The sequence below is a fragment of the Plasmodium falciparum genome (genome assembly GCF_000002765.6).
Source record: "Plasmodium falciparum 3D7 genome assembly, chromosome: 13".
Classification (NCBI taxonomy): Eukaryota; Apicomplexa; class Aconoidasida; order Haemosporida; family Plasmodiidae; genus Plasmodium; species Plasmodium falciparum.
In genome coordinates this window covers 392,107-412,500 of record NC_004331.3, presented here as the reverse complement: position 1 = coordinate 412,500, position 20,394 = coordinate 392,107, and the positions used below count along the sequence as shown (strand labels likewise).

Sequence of the window (20,394 nt, the reverse complement as noted above, 5' to 3'; positions counted from 1 at the left end):
TTTTTTCATCATTTGTTAAAAATTTATTTTAAAAATATCTAGCTATTTATATGTATAAATAAATATATATTTACATATATATATATATATATATATATATATATATATGTATTTGTATAGAATTAATTTTTTTTTTTTTTTTTTTTTTTTTTTTTTTTTTTTTTTTTATTAATATTCTGCTATCCAAAAAGGAAAATATACATATATATATTTTATATATTATGTACATTTAATTATTTTATATTTTTGAATTTTTTCTTTTATAATTAGAATAATGTTTTCTTCCTTTTTGTTAACAAATTACATATAGGTGTATTTCTTTTGCAATTTTTTTTTTATTTTATATTTTTATTAAAGATATTTGAAGAACAAGCAAATTATAAAGAGAAGGTAACAAAAATGCCTAATAATAAATTGCAGAAGAATTTAGCTAATAAATTGCCCAATAGTTCAAAGGGCACGAAACTATTTAGTGCTCAAAGAATTAAGCAGCTAGCCAAAGATAAGAAATTATTAGATGATGCTTTATTAGATTGTTATGGAAGATTTATTGCATTATTACCTGAGTTTTTATTAAAAGATCATGTACATTTATATTTTCAAATTCAAGAAGCGTATTGGTGGTATGATGATATGTGGCAGGATAAATATCCAGACAAATTACCAAAATTGAGTTTAAAAACATTTGGTTATTTAATATGTGACGATTGTCCAATTTTAAAGAAATATGTACCTCCATCAGCTCATGAACAATTTTCTTTAAATTGGCGAAGATACTGTAGAACGATACCATTGAGAGGTGCTATTCTTTTAAATCATGATTTAAGAAAATGTTTACTAGTAAAGGGATGGAGCACAGATAGTTGGTCTTTTCCAAGAGGAAAAGTGGATGAATTAGAAGAAGATTCTGTGTGTGCTTGTCGAGAGATTTACGAAGAAATAGGTATAGATATATTTCCGTATATTGATGAGCAAGTATATATCGAAACTCATATTGAAGATCAGCCGATAAAATTATTTGTAATTCCAGGTATAAGAGAAGATACAAAATTTCAGCCAAAGACGAGAAAAGAAATTGGAGACATTCGGTGGTTCGATATCGAGAAACTATTAGAATATAAAGATTCCAAAAGAAGAAAAGAAACCTTTTTTGACAATAAAAAAGAGCGTATAAATTATATGTTTGTATGTCCGTTTATCCCGAATTTGATTAAATGGATTAACGTTTTAAAATTATCCATAAAAGGAAAAGTTTCCAAAAAAAATACGTACGTTTCAGGAAGTAGTATATTATCTTACAAATATCAAATAACTGGTATTGACGCTCATATTATAAAGAAGTTACAAAATGCGGATATGGAAACGAAGGATATGTATAAATCGAATTATTATTTTTTTAAAAGTGATGATGATTATTATTATGATGAAGAAGTTGATTCTTTATCTAACAAAGACACGTATGCGGATGTTTTAAATGTGAACAGTATTAATAGTGACATGATGAAGCAGTATAATACATTTGATAAGGGATATGTGAGTATGAGTAATGATAGTAGTAATAATAATAATAATAATAATAATAATAATAATAATAATAATAGCCATATGTTAATAAATAATAGTGTGTATAAAAATGAGGAGGGTTCAAATATACCTTATGGGAACATTTATAATAATTTTGTACCTAATGTGTTTAATATGGACAACATGAAAAAGGATCATATAATGGATAAGTGTAATGAGGATAATATGAATGATCATATGATGAATAATAATATGAATCATAATATAATATATGACAAAAAGGTTATGAGTAATAATAATATTAAACATAATAATAATAATAATAATATTAAGCATAATAATAATTATCATAATAACAATAGTAATAATAAGGATGCCAAGAAAGTTATAAATAATATGCTTGTGAAAGGAAATATGAACAATAATAATAATAATAATAATTATAATAATAACTATTACCATTATAATAACAAATATTATTATAACAATAAATATATGTATTACCCAAATTATAATATAAATTACGGTAATAACTATAATATGTATTATAATAGAGGATATCATAGCTACTTCAATAAAAATGGTGATCAAGACTTTTATCAGAAGATGTATAGGAATCATATTAAAAAAATAGGCGTGGGTCATCTCTCAGCCTTACGATTGAAGGAGGTAGGTTTAAGAAGTTTTGATGATCAATATATTGAGAAGAGGAAATATTTTCAGATGAGAGTATATGGAAATAATAAGAATAAATTATTATATAATGCAAAAAATGATATATATGGAAATCATAGAAAGATGATGAGAAATGCTTATCGTTCAGTAGACGACTCTTCGGTGTATTACAAGTCCTCAAGAAATACGAACCTAGACGCATGTAATGAGAAAACGTTTGGAGAAAATCACATGAATGGTTGGAGTGCCGAGGATATGTTTAAATTGAATGAACAGAAGTTTGGAATACAATCAACATATAATATAGATAATTATACAACTCCCTTAAATTGTAATGATGAGAAGAAGAGTAGTAGATATGTAAAAGAGACTTTAAAAAGTGTAAATGTAAAAGGCGTGTCTTCTAATGGTTTGAATGGTCTTCTTTCTGCATCGTTTGATAAAAGTCCCGTAAATAAAGAGATTCAATATTTTTTAAATAACACAAAAAATATGTTATCAAAGGGAAATATGAATAGCACGAATGAGAATGTTGATATGGTTATAACTAAAAGTTCAAATAATAATAATATTAATGAAAATAAAAATAAAAATAATAATGATAATATTAGTGAGATGAACAAGTTGTCCAAGTGTGTGGATAGCAATCCAAATTTAAATGTCGGAAAAGAAGAGGTTGATCATATAAAGATGGTAAAGAACAAAAATATTTTGGATATCACTAAAAAGAACAACAACAATAATAATAATGATAATGTTCATGTGGATAATAGCAAAAAAGTAATGATGAAGAAAAAAAAAAAAAGCCTAGGAGAAATGTCAAAAGGGATAGAAAGAAATGGTTCATATTATTCGCTTAAGGGTGATATAAGGGAGAAGAATAAGGAAAATGTAAAGAATAATAAAATGATATCAAATGTTATGGATACAAATACTTATGATAATAATAATATCAAGTTGAAGAAGAATGATAATTTATCGAATAAATTAAAAAATAATAAAAATAACGATATATTCATAAATGATAATAAAAAAATGAATAGTCAAAATATGGTAGTTAATAAAAATGTATTTAGTCCTAGTACTAGTGTATCAAATATTTGTGATGATAGAGATATTGTGAAAAAATTAAGTGTAAGTAGTAAAAAAAATGTTAAGGACAAATTCGATATATTCAATTTTGATGATTCATATACTGACGACGATATGGATGATAAAGATGTGTCTTGCATAAATGGGGAAGATGATATAAATGTGAATACCTTGACCGGGAAGATATTGATGGGATTAATTAAAGGAAGTAGTAGTTTAAATAATGAAGAGGAAGAAAATACAGCAAAGATGAATAAACAACTAGATGTAAAAAATGGTATAGATAATAATAATAATAATAATAATAATATTAATGAGGGTGTTGTTATAAATAATAAAAAAAAAGATACTGTGAAGAATAATTCTTGTCAAAGAAAAAAAGATATACATATTACAAGTGAAATATATAAGGATAATCATAAAAAAAAAGACGTAAAAAAAATACATATGGAAAAAGCGAATAGCAGAAGGAATGATCAAATTAATAATGATGATAATAAAACTGTCAAGGATAAAATGAAGAGAAAAAATAAAACAACTGTTGATAATAAAAGGTCTGAAAATTTTAATGAAACGGAAATTATGGAAAAATTATCCAAGCATTTGAATAGTTATAACCCCTTCGAATGAAAATAGGAAAAAAAAAAAAAAAAAAAAAAAAAAAAAAAAAATATGAAGTGTATATAAAAAGGTATATATATTTTTATATATATATATATATATTTACAAAATTTGCCTTTTTAATAATTTTTTTTAATTTATTGGAATGAAATTTTATTGGATATAGGTGTGGAGTATGTATGGTATATAATAAGAAAGTTATTATATATGAATAATATATATAAATGAAGTGTATACATTTTATTTTGTTTTAATTTAATATATAGTTTAAATATTTCATTATTATTTTATTTTTTTTTTTTTTTATCGTGATAATGATTTGAATGTATAATATTTTTGTACGTCTATTTATTTATTTGTTTGTTTATTTATTCTATATATATATATATATATATATATATATATATATATATATATGTGAATTGTTATGAATAAAGGACAAATGAAAAGATTGTACATGTATTTGAAGATTAACAGAATTTTATATGTTTATATTTATGTGCTTATAATTATTATGATAATAATTATAACAGTGACATATTGAATAACAGAATGTATATTGTGTATGTATTTATATATGAATTCTATTATATAAGAATATGATAATATTTAATTATATATGAAATATTCTTTTTTTTTTTCTTTTTTGAACAAAAGAGTTTAATTATGTGTTATTATTTTATATAAGAATTAAACCTAGAGAAGAAGATAATTTATATTTATTTTATATTATATTATTTTAATTTTTTTTTTTTTTGGGGTATGTGTATAATATATATAAAGAAAATATTTGAATTAAAAATTATTTATATGTTAACATAATGTGTATTTATTGTAAATTTATTATATATCATGGATGTGGAGAGAAAAAAAAAAAAAGAAAATTTTAAGAGACATATATATTAGTCACCTTGGTTATATAAATGTGTATTTTTTTTTTTTTTTTTTTTTTTTTTTGTTTATATTGAAAGAACCATGAGAATTAAAGAATAGATAAAATAATAAATTCTTAAATTTATAAAAAAAAAAATAATAAAAAATAATTGAATATTACTATACGAGATTGTAAAGATTTTATATATTAATTAAAATGTTGTAATTATTATATATGATAGTGGATATGTATATATTATATTATATATCGTAATTTTTTTTTTTTTTGTTAATTTTTTGTGTAAATATAAATTATTTTAATTTTTCATATTTTTATTATTTCATATGTTGGACTTTTTTTTTTTTTTTTTTAAAAAAGAGACTCTGCTTGTTTATTTTAATTTTTTTTTAAAAATTAAATAAAATATATAAATAAATAATTAAACAATATATATGTATATATATATATATATGTGCATACTTTAATGCTAATATAAAAAGAAGCAATAAAATAAATCTTATATATTCATTTTAATGATATATGGAGAAGAAAATTTTATTCATATAAGAGTTCCACATAAAAAAAAATACATGACATATATATATATATAATATGTACATATGTTTAATTATTTATTTGTATATTTTTTAAGAATAATATATTTCAGGTTATTTTATATAATAACCGGTTTATAAATTATTTCATTAAATTTTTATTAATTACAAAAAATATACATTTGTCCCAAGTATTTATGCTTTTTTAAAATGAGAAGTTATTAATTTGGTGAAAGAAAAGGATAATTATTTAAATATTATATATATGTATATATAATAATAAATAAAAATAATGATGAAATAAAAGATAAGAAAAAATGAAGTTTATAATAAAAAGAAAACAAAATGATATTTATTTTAATAAATATATATTTGTGTATATTATTAGTATCATAGCGTGAAGGGAAAATAAAATAAAACATTGTTTATGTAACTTTATATGTATGTATATATATATATGTATGCATATTTTTTTAGACGTGAACAAAAGATGAATACATCCTTAAAGTTTATTTTATGTTGTTTACTTTTGAATTATATATTATCTAAAGTATACAGTTTTAATAACCTATATATACATAAATACATTAAGTTTATAAATAAAAATAATTTTATAAAGGCTAATAAAAGATATGATAAGTGTGTTAATAATCTATCGAAATATAACAAATTTATTTTAAATAATACTATACAAAATATTCATACTACAAGAGGAGTAGTACAAATAAATGATGAAGAAGAAACAGAAGATGAATATTTTGAAGATGATGATGAAGGAGACGACGAAAGAGATGAAGAAAATTATGACACCATAGTAGAATATGAAAAAGATGAAAATCGAAATAAAAAAAATATAAAAATTTCAGGACCTTTAAAGAAAATTACAATAAAAACGACCAAGGTTAAAAGAAAAAAAAAAAAAAAAAAATCTGCTGAAGGGATGAAATGTAAAACATGCAAGAAATTATTGAAACCAAGTAAAAAAATAAAATTATAAAATATTAATTATATAAAATAACATTGTATTATATATATATATATATAAATATATATATATATATATATATATTTTTTTATAGGAGTAAAGTTTTGTGTATACTGTGGTACCAACGTTTCTGTAGAAAAAATCAAGTTGAAAAAATATATAGAAGAAATCTATTTACCTATAAGGTAAAACTACAAAAATAAAAACACATATAAATGTGCATATATATATATGTATATTTTTTTTTTTTTTTTTTCATATATATGTAGAAAGGAAGAGGTCAGTGAAAACACTTTTAGAGTAGAGAAGGGTTTTTGGAAGGATATATTACCAGTAATAAAATAAAATAAAACAAATAAATAAATAAATATATACGTTTATTAATTATTGTTTTCTTTTTATAATATTTTTATTTTTAATACTTTTTTTTAAAGAAATTAGGAAAATACGAACTGCACGAATTGGGTCCCAATAATTGGGAGAGTTTCTTGAAGTATGATTTAATAAAATAAAATAAAATAAAATAAAAATATATTATATAATCAAATCATATATATATATATATATATATATATATATATATATATATATGTGTATATTTTATTTATTTATATTTTTTATAGATATTTGAAATCAAAAAATTGTTCTCCAAGAACTATGGCCTTATACCAATCAACATATCAGGTATATAACTAGTTAGACACAAAAATATTTTATAATTTATTACACTTACCCTATATTTATTTTATTTATTTTTTTTTTTTTTTTTCCTCGCATTCTGACTTTCTTTTTATTATGGTGAATATTACTACCATACAGCAATCCTTGAAATATGCTTTGTATCGTGATTATCTAAAGAGTGTACATAATTTTAGAAAAATAAAAAAAAGTACAATACCTAGAAGAAAGATTACACCCCTATCTCCAAAGGAAGTAAACAATATATATATATATATATATATATATATATTATTAGATACACTATGAATATTTATTATATATTGTTATTAATGTTACTTTTTTGTGTATTGTCCATGTGATTCCTAATTTTTTGTCTTTCTTGTTATAATATATATTTATTTATTTATTTATTTATTTATTTGTTTATTTTTTTTTTTTTTTTAGATTGAATTGTTGTTAAAGAATAGCAGTGATATGCATAGAGCAATATTTGCCTTAAGTATAGGTTAAAAAAAAAAAAAAAAAAAAAAAAAAAATTAAACATATTTTAAATGAATACATATTATATAATTGTATATATTTTGATACGTGAAATACATATTATTATTATATTTATTTTATTTTTTTATGTAAAAAGGTATTGGACTCAGACCATCGGAAGTTCTACGTATTCATTGGGAAGACATTAATTTTGAAAGGAAAGAAATTTTTATTAAAGGACAGAAAACCAAATATAGTAATACATCCGTTCCTATGACAAACTTTGCATTTAATGAATTGTTAAAATGGTACCAAAGATAAAAGAACATATAAATATATAAATATAAATAAATATATATATATATATATATATATATATTAATTTTATTTTAGGTGGGAAATAGAAAATAAGCCCATTAAAGGATTGTGCTTTTATTCTGAAACGATAAAAAATAAATTCAATTATACTCAAACAAAAACACCCTTAAGTATAAAATTTAACATAAAATATATATAAAGTTGAAAAAAAAAAAAATTAAAATATTATAAAAAAAAATATGTATACATATATATATATATATATATATATATGTATTTTTTTATAGAAACATTTAAGACGGCACTAAAAGGAGCAGCCAAAAGGTATTAAAACAAAAAAATAAAATAAAATAATAATAAATAAATAAAACAAATATGCACATATTTATCCTTATTTCTGTAATTTATCATTTTATATTATAGAGCTGGATTAGAAATTAGTGAAGACGGAAAGAGTAGGAGAATTTTTCCTTATCTTTTAAGGTACTCACACTTATTTATACAATAAATATATATATATATATATATATATATATGTATGTATTTTTTTTTTTTTTTTTTTTTCTTAGACATTCTTTTGCAACTATTGCTGCAACGTCCAATCCCCCGGTTCCTTTACCAGTTGCTCAGGTATAGATGCTTTTTTTTTTTTTTTTTTTTTTTTTCTTTTTTTTAAATATATATTTTTACATTTAAGATTATATTTTAGCTATAGTCTTCATGGGGATATATATAATTTTATTATTCGTTTTATTATTATTATTTTTTTTTTTTTATTATTTACTATATAAAATTTATTTTTTTTTTCAGGCCATAATGAGACATTCCTCATCAAAGATGTTACTAGATACGTATACAAAAGCGGGAAATAACATTATTCGTGATGGTCTTGATAACTTCAAAATATAAAATATATATATGTATATTTCAATATTCATCTTAGATCTTTGAAAGAATATATAAATTATTTATTTTTTTGGTAGTTTTTTTTAATGTTACAAATATGAAAATAATTATATATATATATATATATTTTTTTTTTTTTACATGTAAATTAAATAAATACTTATATTTTGTTGTTAGTTTATTTTATTTATTTGGACGTTTCTAATATGTTTTTATTTTTTTTTATAAAATACACTTCTTTGTAAACATTTTAAATCTATTTATTTTATAATTGAGTATTTCTCATAATATGTATTAGGTCATTTGTGTTTTTTTTTTCTTTTTTTTTTTTTTTTAATGAGAAGTACGGTCTTTCAATGTCTTATTGTCGAGGGGAACATGATATATGTTTTACTTTTTTGTAATGTTGTTTTCTTCCTTGTTTATTTCATCATTTGTAATGTTGTTATCTTCCTTTTTTATTTCCTCCTTTGTAATTTCCTCATCTTTATTTTTTATTTCCTCTTTTATAATGTCCTTATCTTCCTTTTTTATTTCCTCTTTTGTAATTTCCTCATCTTTATTTTTTATTTCCTCTTTTATAATGTCCTTATCTTCCTTTTTTATTTCCTCCTTTGTAATTTCCTCATCTTTATTTTTTATTTCCTCTTTTATAATGTCCTTATCTTCCTTTTTTATTTCCTCTTTTGTAATTTCCTCATCTTTATTTTTTATTTCCTCTTTTATAATGTCCTTATCTTCCTTTTTTATTTCCTCTTTTGTAATTTCCTCATCTTTATTTTTTATTTCCTCTTTTATAATGTCCTTATCTTCCTTTTTTATTTCCTCCTTTGTAATTTCCTCATCCTTATTTTTTATTTCCTCTTTTATAATGTCCTTATCTTCCTTTTTTATTTCCTCTTTTATAATTCCCTCATCTTTATTTTTTATTTCCCCTTTTATAATTTCCTCATCTTTATTTTTTATTTCATCCTTCACAATGTTGTTTTCTTCCTTTTTTATTTCCTCTTTTGTAATATCATCGTTCATAATTTTTTTCTCGTCATCTTCTCTTTTAATAATTTCATTATCCTGCTTTAGATAATTTTGTTGTTGATCGGTTTTATATGTATCCTTTTTACCTGAACAATTCAGGTAAGTTTCTTTACATAATATATTATTTTTCATATGATTATTTTTAGTATTTATTAAATTAATTGATTTTTGATGATTTGTTTTATTTTGATAACTTTGTTTATAATTTAAATTTTTATAATTATTATGTGTGTCATGATTATTTTTCTTGTGATCATGTTCTTTTGATAGATAAAAAAAGGAGTTATTTAAAACATTAGTAGCCATATTAAATATAGAATTTAATTTATCCGTTTCCATAATTAAATTATATATATTACTTTTGGTTGTACTATCTTTTAATGTATTAAAAATATGATTTTTAACATTATTGTTTACATTTTTTGGTTGAATAGTTTGTGTTAAAGTATTATTTTCGTCTATAATTTGTTTATCATTAATATTTGAATTTTTATAAATATCAGTATTATTATTATTATTATAAATATTACAACTATCATTATTTGAATTCATTTTGTGTGTGGAATTGTTATGATCATGTTGTGTAATATCTTTATTTATATGTTTATGATTGTTTTTATGATAATCATTCTGATGATTCTTATTAATATTGTCTTCCATATTGTCATTTGTTTTTTCGTCCATATGATGTGTATTATTTATGATAGTATGTTTTGTTTTTATAATATTATTTTTTTTATTTGATATTAAAGAAGCGTTTTCATTTATATGTTGGTCGGGTATAACATTATGTGTGTATATATTTGAAATATTTCCCTTGATATTATCATGTGTATAATAATTCTGATTATAATTCTGATTATAATTATAATTATCATTACAATTATTTTTACATTCGTCATTTATTATATCCACATTATAATTTTTATTATCATCATTTTTATTTTTATTTTTATTTGTCTTGTTCAAATAATTTGTTGATTCATTTTTAACATCATTTACAATATTTTCAATATTTTTTTGTAAATATTCATTTTCCTCATCTAATATTTTATTTTTGCTTTTTAATATTTCCATACTATCTGATAAATTGATAACACAATATTGTAACTCTATAATTTTTCGAATTAAATCTTTGTTCGATATCCTTTCCAACTTAGCATCGTTTAATTCATACATTATTATATCATTCTATGTTTATAATAAAATATGTGTATGATTAGTTTTATCAAAATGGGATTCCATATTTTGAGGGTAACAAAAAAAAAAATAAATAAATAAAATAAAAAATAAATAAATAAATAAATAAAAGGAAATGTATAATACACTCCAATATAAAAATATAAAAATATTATATATATTTATTGATTTTTTTATTTTTTTATTTATTTTTTATTTTTTTATTTATTTTGTTATTTTTTTTTTTTTATTTATTTTGTTATTTTTTTTTTTTTATTTATTTTTTTTTTTTTTTTGATGAGCACACATGTTTTTTCTTAGAGGGTGGAACACTTCAACATATATATATATATATATATATTTAATTATTTATCTATATATTTTGTTAAATTTCGCTACTACAATTTATAAAAAATATATAAAATTTGAACTATTCATTTTTGATTCTCATGAGAAATTAAGAATTACGTAAAATATATATATATATATATATATATATGTATATATTTATGATGATATATATTTAAACATGTGAGTTATGAAGAATATAGGATAGGGCATTATATATATATATATATATATATATATATATTTATATATATGTATTAATTTTCATTTTGGTAGAATGTATAAAAGAACATTTCATAGGAATAACTTTTTATTGTTTGTTTATGTTAAGAAAAGATCATTACATATAAATGGTGCTCAAGAAATTATTCATGAAAGAAGTAAGGTGAACAATGAAAAGAATAAATTTAAGAACATCTATGTATATTTTTGCTTAAACAAATATATAAACATCAATAGTTTGGATTCAAAGAATTTTATACGAACACCAATACATTACCAGAAATATAAAGAATTAGTTGACAGCATAAAATGTGCAAGTAATGTAAGATTACAGAATATTCATTTAATAAGAAAAATAATAAATTCATTAGAAGTATATATTATAAATTATTTAAATAATTTAAAAAATTATCATAATAATGATCTTTATTATAATATACAACAATATAATCTTTATGATGATGAAGAACAAGAAATTACCCCTAATAGTATAACAACTATATTAATAAGTTTATATAAATTAAGATATAGAAATGTAAATTTTCTAAAATTATTAGAAAAGTATATATTTATGAATAAAGAATATTTTAAAATATCACACATACATTTGATTTTATATATATATTCTTATTTTAATACTATAAATAATACTTTTATCAACACTATACTCAATATTATATTAAAAAATAAAGAATATTTAACTAATGATAATATTTTAAATATATTCACTTCTTTATTTTACATTAATTGTAAGAATGAAAAAACAATCGATATATTAATTGATTATATAATAACCAATGAATTGAATTTCCACATCAATATAATTATATATATCTTAAATAATTTGAAAAAATTAAATTATGAAAAAAGAAATATAATCGAATATTTCCACCCACAAATTGTTAACAAACTTTATATGTTAAATGATGAAAAGAATGTAGATTATGTTGATCCTTTTTTTTTAAAAAAAAATATTTCAAATCATGTTCAAGACAAAAATAGGCATGACAAGAATATGGAAGTGCACAATAAAAAGGTTTATAAAGATGGTAGTCGTAAAGAAAAAAATGTGGATATAAATATGAGCGTGAAGAAAGATGTGAATGATAATAAATATGATAATAAAAAAAAAAATAATAATAATAATAATAATAAAAATAATAATAATAAAAATAATAATTATAGTAATAGTTATAGTAATTTCCAAATAAACCATTTGGATAATACTCATCTTGATTCCTTTTACGGATCGTTACATAACGAATATATTGTTGAAAACAATTGCACAGATAATTATATATATGAATATTATAATAAAAATGATATTCATGATAAAAAAAAAAGGAAAATTATTTTATTATTAGATGTTATTATATATTATAAATATTTTAAAGAAGAACTATTAAAAGTTGTATATGAATATATTTTAAAAAATTTAAAAACATATGATACTCAAGATATATATTTTATTATTTCTAACATTTTTAATTTCCATGTATATAATTTCCCATATATTAATTTATTAAATAATAAATTCTTATTAAGTTTGTGTTATAATTATATACCTATACATAAAAATTGTCATAGTGTGCTCTTTTTATCTTTAAAATTGTTGATGGAAAAATATAAGTATTACAATATATTTATTGATAATATATTGTTTCATAAAATTAAAACAGAAATTTTAACCTTACAAGAAAGACAGTTTTTAAATTTATTGAGTCAATATAAAAATTCGCATATTATAAAATACTTGTGTGATATTTCTTTGATATATTGTAATATGCTTATCATAAATGAACAAAAGCAAAATAACATTAATATAAATAATATTAATATAAATAATAATAATAATGATAGTAATAATAATAATAATAATAATGATTATGTCGGTGTGATACATACATATAGACATATAGATAACTTAAAAAATAGTCATACATCTAATATTTTACACAACCAAATACATAATGATTGCATAAAAAAAGAAAAAAACAATGATATTGATTACACATGTGGTGAAATAAAATATTATGAAGATGAAGAAGAAAAAAAAAAGAAATGTATTCAAAATATTACAAAACATATAATTACTGTAAAATACAATGAACAAAATAAATTACTTTTATTTGAATCTGACATTTTATTAGATCTATTTTTCTTTTACGTTGAACTGAAATACTATAAAGGTATTTTTCTATTTCTCAAAAGTTTATTTGTAGGTATTCCAAATTTTAAAGAATTCGATATATTTTTATTCTACAAAATTAATAATTATCATAAATATAAAGAAAATATAAATTATGAATTAGATAAATATAAACATGTTCCTATTTATAAAAAATTCAATGCCCTAGAAATCTTACAAATATATGAATATTTCAAAAGTTGTTTTAGTACATATGATGACTTTATTAAGATAAAAAAAATGTTAGAAGAAGAGGTGGAAGAAGATCATAAAAATAGCATGTATCATTTTTATTTTCGAAATGAAATTTACAATACTTTTAAGGATACGCATACTTATATATCAAATATAAATTATAATATGAATGAATTATTAGAAAATAATTGGAATTGTAAAAATCAAAACAATCAGAAAGTACAAATAGTAAATGATACATATGATAATAAGGTGACAAGTAAATATATTCTTACAAATTCAAAAATAAATTATATAAGTCCAAATAAACATTATAATAAGTATATTGTGAATAAAGAAAAAAATAAATATAATGAAGAAACCAATGCGGATTACAAAAAAAAAGAAATCAGTATACCAAATAGTTTGTATAATAATATATCCATAAAATATGAAAAAAACAAACTTTTTGATATAAATAATTATATTTATAATATTCTAAACAATATATTTATATACGCCCCAGTTGATTTATTTGCTTTACATATTCATTATTACAATTCATTGAATATAAAATTTTTACTTACGAACATTATTTATAAATTATCATATTTAAATGTTAATTATTTAGCTTTAGTCATATCTAAAATATACAAGTTACTGTACAAAGAAAAAGAAAATGAGTATGTTGTTTTTTTAGATTTCTTTTTGGATTATTTATTAGGACAAGAAAGAAATAGTGATATGTTTACGTATAAATTAAAAGATATGGATAATAAAAAAATAAACAATTTATTCAATATAAATGCAAACGAAAAAAGGACACTTATTGATATTATATATAATAATAATGTTAATAAAAATATTCATGATGAGAAAAGAATAAAGAAACGTATTGCATATATATTATATAAAAACAATAATATTTATAATTCTGTTCATAATGATATAATTATTGATGAAGAATTTTTAAACACTTTCTTCAAGTATGTTGTAAATAAGAAAAAATACAATTCTGTATGTTCATTTTATTTTATGACGAACGAAAGCTTATATCTTATTTTGAATTCTTTACAAATAAAAAAGAAAAAGGAGAAATATATTGAATGTATAGAATTAATTACAAATATTATGATATTTAGATATATACAATATACATATAAGGAAGAAGAAGGTAAAAAAAATTATTCATACCAAAAGGAAGAATATTATAATGTTGCAAAAAATTTTAGTTACGGTAATGATAATTTATATGTTATAAAAGATATAAAAAATTTACAACTTCATTTGAATTTGTCCTTTGATGAGCTAGCCATAAAAAAAAAAAAAAAAAAAAAAAATTATGAACATGTTCAGGTAAATAGTAAAAAAGTGTGCAAAGATGATGATGATAAAAAAAGGTACACATTAGAAGATAATAATAATAATAATAATAATATAGAAAGGATAAATAAGAAAAGGGAGAATATATATAATGATAATTCAAATATAGAAAATAAGAACAGTTATATTAGTATAAGTTGTGATGATAAAGAAGAAATTGATAAGAATGTATTTCAGGATAATAGCATTATGAAGAGGTTTATTGAAATATATTACAGAATAATAAAAGTTCGATATTATCATGAATTAGCTATAAATAAACATATATTTCGTGAATTATGCATAAATAATGAATATTTAGATAATCATAAATTTTTAAGTTTGCTATTTTTTATATATAAATACAAATTTGATGAAATAAAATATATTTTTATGTTACAGAAAAGGTGTTTCTTGTATAAAGAATTATATTATACACATAGTAATTATAGAATAATATCATTTCTTTGTAAAAAATTAAATATCCACATTGATGATAATATTCGAACAACTCCAACAAAACAGACATCATATGATTATGAAAAGTGAACAAAAGTGTGATGTATATGTGTGTACATATAAGGTTTTGTTATATAATGCATATTATAAATAAATAAGAAAATAATATATACATATATATATATATATATATATATATATATATGTAATAATTTTTATATGTATATACTGTTATATGTATATATAAATACTGTTGTATATATTTATATATATATAACATGCTTTTGTGTTTGCGTACATGTATACAATTACATTTTTACATAATCTGTTTGAAAATAAAAAATGAAGAGGTGAAAAAAGTTCACTCTTTTTTTTTTTTTTTTTTTTTTTTTTGTTTTTAAATTTTAATTATGGGACACATATGCTTATAATATATATATATATATATATATATATATATATATGTGTAATATTTTATGTGTTTTAAATTTTATATTTATTTCGTTTATGTAATTAATAATTATATCCTTCTACTACCTTTTATTTTTATTTTATTTTATTTTATTTTATTTTTTTGTATAAAAAATTTGTGTATTACATTATATATTATTATTTTATTCTTGTTTTTATTTTTTTCAATACATAATTATTTATTACTATATTTATGAGAACACCTTCTCAATCTTATAAAACAAGTATATTATTTTTTTTTTTAAATATATTATATATATGAAACAATTCATAAGAAGGAACTGTACATATTTTTCATTTTTTTTATATTTTAATATATTCTTCTTATTATTATTATTCTTATTAAGTGCATGCTCTTGTTCTTTTCTTTTCTTTTCTTTTTTTTCTTTTTATTAATTAATTTTTTTTTTTTTTTTATATTATTAAAAAAAGTGTAGATTATGTTATTGGTACAACAACAAAAAAAAAAAAAAAAAAAAAAAAAAAGAACAAAATAATATATTATAATATAAAATAAAACAAAATAAATAGGAAAAAAAAAAAAGAAAAAAAAGAAAAATGAGATATGGAAAAAAATTAAAGAAATGAGAAAAATAAAAAATATGAGAAAGATAAAAAAATATGAGAAAAATAACAAAAATGTGAAATATAACAAAAATGTGAAATATAACAAAAATGTGAAATATAACAAAAATGTGAAATATAACAAAAATGTGAAATATAACAAAAATGAGAAAATATATGAAATTTAAACGAACCAATAAAATAATTTTATTTCATATATGAACTTATAAATTTAATATTTTCATAAAAAATATATTTTTTTATATGATTGAATGGATAGTTTTAGGTTCTTCTCTACTACTATACATAACTATATACGTACATACATACATATATACATACATATATACATACATATATATGTATATTTAAATAAATACTTATTTCTTGTATATGTAAAATTATAATACCTTTATTATAAGATTACACACATGTGTTATAATTTAATTTTTTTTTTTTTTTTATTATCACCATATAAAACTTTTAAGATTTTTTTTTAATATACTTATATAAAAACGTGATTTATAATATATATATATATATATGTGTTGAGATTTTTTTTTTATTACTTATTAAATTTACAATATATGAAATATATTTTTTCTTTTTTTGGTATGAATAATATATGTGTTGAGAAATAATTAATGTAGATAATCAAGAACATATATTTTTGTTTCTGTTCTTTATAATATACATACTTGGAAAGAAAATAATAATAATAATATATATATATATATATATATATATATATATATAGGTACATATATTTATTTGTATATATTAGTATGAGCCATTTAAATATTCAAAAAAAAAAAAAAAAAAAAAATTAAGTGTAACAATATTTTGTAAGAAATGAATAAAGATGGAAAAAATAACATTTTTGTAGATGATATAATAAAAAATGATATTGAGTTAAAGAAAGAATACATAAATAATGTAATAAATTATAAGGATAGGATTCCTTTGGTAGAGTATAAGAAGGAAGAAAATATAATGGATATATATTCAAAATATCATTTTATAAATAATATATATATTAATGTGACTAAGAGGGATGAGGAAGATAAATTCGATATACATTTTGTAAATGATAATGATGATAATGAAATAGATAATAACGATGATTATGTTATAAACAATGTTGTTGAAAAGATGCAAAGAAATACCTTTTTAGATTTAAATAAGAAAAGAAATGTAATAATTTTATTAAGCGGTTGTTCAGGTTGTGGAAAAAGTACCTTAAGTTGCTTACTAGCGATGTTTTTGAATATAAGACGTATTATATCAACAGATATTATAAGAGAAGTATTAAGAAAATTTAAAATAAAAAAAGAAAAGTATCTTCGTTTCTCTACATATGAATCATGGAAACTACATGATAGTGAGGATGATATGAACATAATACAATTATATAATGAGAAATTAAAGAAAAACGGATTTATGAATGATTATGAAAATAATAATCATGATGATAGTGAAAAAGAAGAAATTGAGAAAATATTAACAAAAAGATGTATCGAAAATTATTTAATACAATGTGATGTTTTATATCCATATATAGATGAAATAATATATGAAAATATTAAAAACAAACAATCTCTTATTATAGAAGGTGTACATTTAAGTACCCATGTAATGAAAAAATTAATAAAGAAATATCCAAATAAAATTATTTATTTCTTGGTTTATATAAATGATAAGGAAACTAGTATTAAAAGATTTGCTACACGAACAAATAATAATAAATTACCAAATAATAATAAAAATGAAAAAGTAAATAAATATATACAAAACTTTAATTATATAAGTGGAATTCAATCTTATTTATTACAATCATCAAAAGATTTAGATAATACAATTAATTATATTGAAAATATTGATATTTATAGATCCTTACAAATGATTATGAATTCTGTATATGCCCAGAAATGAAAATATATCGCCATATAAAAGTAAGGAAACAGAATGTGTGACATTTTATAGTAACAAAGAAAAAAAAAAAAAAAAATTAAATAAAACAAAAAAATAATATATAAAATAAAAATAATAGATATAAGGTATATTTGAGTCCAAGCAAAATATATAAACATTTATATATATATATATATATATATATATATGTGTATATATTGATTTTTTTTTTTTTTTTTTTTTTTTTTTTCTTTTTTTGATGTTTTTATTTGTGTAAACTTTTAATTCATTCGTTTATTTATAATATTCTTCATATATTTATATATATGTACATTTTTTTTTTTTTTTTTTTAAATATAATAGGAGAAAAAATATATAATATATAATATATATTATATACATATATGTAATACTATACAAAAATAAAAAATCATATATGTATATATGCACATATACATATATTTTAATTTTTTTTTAAGGTCGTATTAGTATGCAATAATAGATATGAACACAATTTTTCTGTGATATAATAATAATAATTAAAAAAAAAAAAATTAAACATTAATTAATATATATAATATATATATTATATATATTTAGTAAACATAAAAAGTTTAAACCCATTTATTCTATATATATATATATATATATACAATGAAAAATTTTATTATATGACAGAATAAATAAAAAAAAAAAAAAAAAAAAAAAATGTAAAGGAGACTTTTCTTATCTTTTAAAGAGACAAATAATTATGTATGTTTAAAATATGTATTTTTAAATATTCATGTCATATATTTTATTTACAATTTGGACATAAAATTTTAACATTTGATTGATTTCCAAATTTTTGTTTTTTTTTTTTTTTTTTAATTTTTTCCTAGTTACAATTTTTTTTAAAAAAAATTATATAATAAATGGTGTTATGAAAATGTTCTAATAATATACATATATATATATATAATACTTATTTTTATTTATTTTTTAAAAACACCTAAAAAATTTAATATATTTTAAATTGTGTAATAAAGAAGAATATATATATATATAAATATATAGTATATATGTATGTATTATATTAATTTATATAATACAACTAAATATTTTTGTAATAGGTATAATTATATATGTAGTAATGCATCAATAAAGTGTTCAAAAATATATACTTATATATATATATATATATATATATATATGTATTAAAAAAAAAGAAAAAAAATGATAAAAATATTAATTATATATAACTAATAAAAAGATACATCCAATTTATTATTATAATAAAGAGGAGTGCAAAAAAAAAAAAAAAAAAAAAAGAGAAAAAAATATAAAATAAATATCACATATATATATATATATATAATATTATCAAAACACATTGAAGTAAATATTTTTCATTTTTTTATTCATGTGGTATATAATATTCTTTTTCTTTTTCTTTTTCTTTTTCCTTTTCTTTTTTTTGTTGTGTTCTTGTTAATATATTTTTATGAATGTGATCATACATTATTAGATTTTTATTCAATGGAATAAGAAAATATATAAATTTATGATCCATAAGAATATGTAAATATTAATATATATATATATAATATATATTAAAAGTAAACAAATACATATTTATATATATATATATATATATATACATCCATTTTGTTTACGTTTTTATAACGATATTATTTTTTCTTATTTCGATTTATTATATATAATTATATTTTCATATTTTATTATTTTTTGTTTTTTTTTTTTATATTTTTTTTTTTTTTTTTGTTTTTTT

The 20,394-nt window shown here is 18.6% G+C and overlaps 5 protein-coding genes across 5 annotated transcripts; 4 read left to right on the top strand and 1 right to left on the bottom strand.

Annotated features, from left to right (window-relative positions):
* Window positions 1-399: 399 nt before the first annotated feature.
* On the top strand, window positions 400-3,921 carry PF3D7_1308900 (mRNA-decapping enzyme 2, putative; the record flags this gene model as incomplete). The annotated part of the gene is made up of 1 exon (XM_001349781.1): window positions 400-3,921. One exon carries the CDS (start codon window positions 400-402, stop codon window positions 3,919-3,921), a length of 3,522 nt encoding a protein of 1,173 aa, XP_001349817.1.
* A 1,876-nt stretch (window positions 3,922-5,797) lies between these two features.
* Window positions 5,798-8,713, top strand: PF3D7_1308800 (tyrosine recombinase; the record flags this gene model as incomplete). Its single annotated transcript, XM_002808959.1, has 13 exons — window positions 5,798-6,317; window positions 6,420-6,510; window positions 6,595-6,658; window positions 6,760-6,818; window positions 6,949-7,009; window positions 7,145-7,258; window positions 7,451-7,511; window positions 7,644-7,794; window positions 7,880-7,974; window positions 8,092-8,128; window positions 8,228-8,287; window positions 8,374-8,434; window positions 8,615-8,713. 13 exons carry the CDS (start codon window positions 5,798-5,800, stop codon window positions 8,711-8,713), a joined length of 1,473 nt encoding a protein of 490 aa, XP_002809005.1.
* A 387-nt stretch (window positions 8,714-9,100) lies between these two features.
* PF3D7_1308700 (conserved Plasmodium protein, unknown function) lies at window positions 9,101-10,924 on the bottom strand (the record flags this gene model as incomplete). The annotated part of the gene is made up of 1 exon (XM_001349779.1): window positions 9,101-10,924. One exon carries the CDS (start codon window positions 10,922-10,924, stop codon window positions 9,101-9,103), a length of 1,824 nt encoding a protein of 607 aa, XP_001349815.1.
* Window positions 10,925-11,549: 625 nt separating this feature from the next.
* Window positions 11,550-15,767, top strand: PF3D7_1308600 (conserved Plasmodium protein, unknown function; the record flags this gene model as incomplete). Its single annotated transcript, XM_002808958.1, has 1 exon — window positions 11,550-15,767. One exon carries the CDS (start codon window positions 11,550-11,552, stop codon window positions 15,765-15,767), a length of 4,218 nt encoding a protein of 1,405 aa, XP_002809004.1.
* Window positions 15,768-17,564: 1,797 nt separating this feature from the next.
* On the top strand, window positions 17,565-18,644 carry PF3D7_1308500 (conserved Plasmodium protein, unknown function; the record flags this gene model as incomplete). Its single annotated transcript, XM_001349776.1, has 1 exon — window positions 17,565-18,644. The coding sequence occupies one exon, from the start codon at window positions 17,565-17,567 to the stop codon at window positions 18,642-18,644; it is 1,080 nt and encodes a 359-aa protein (XP_001349812.1).
* Between the last annotated feature and the right edge of the window lie 1,750 nt (window positions 18,645-20,394).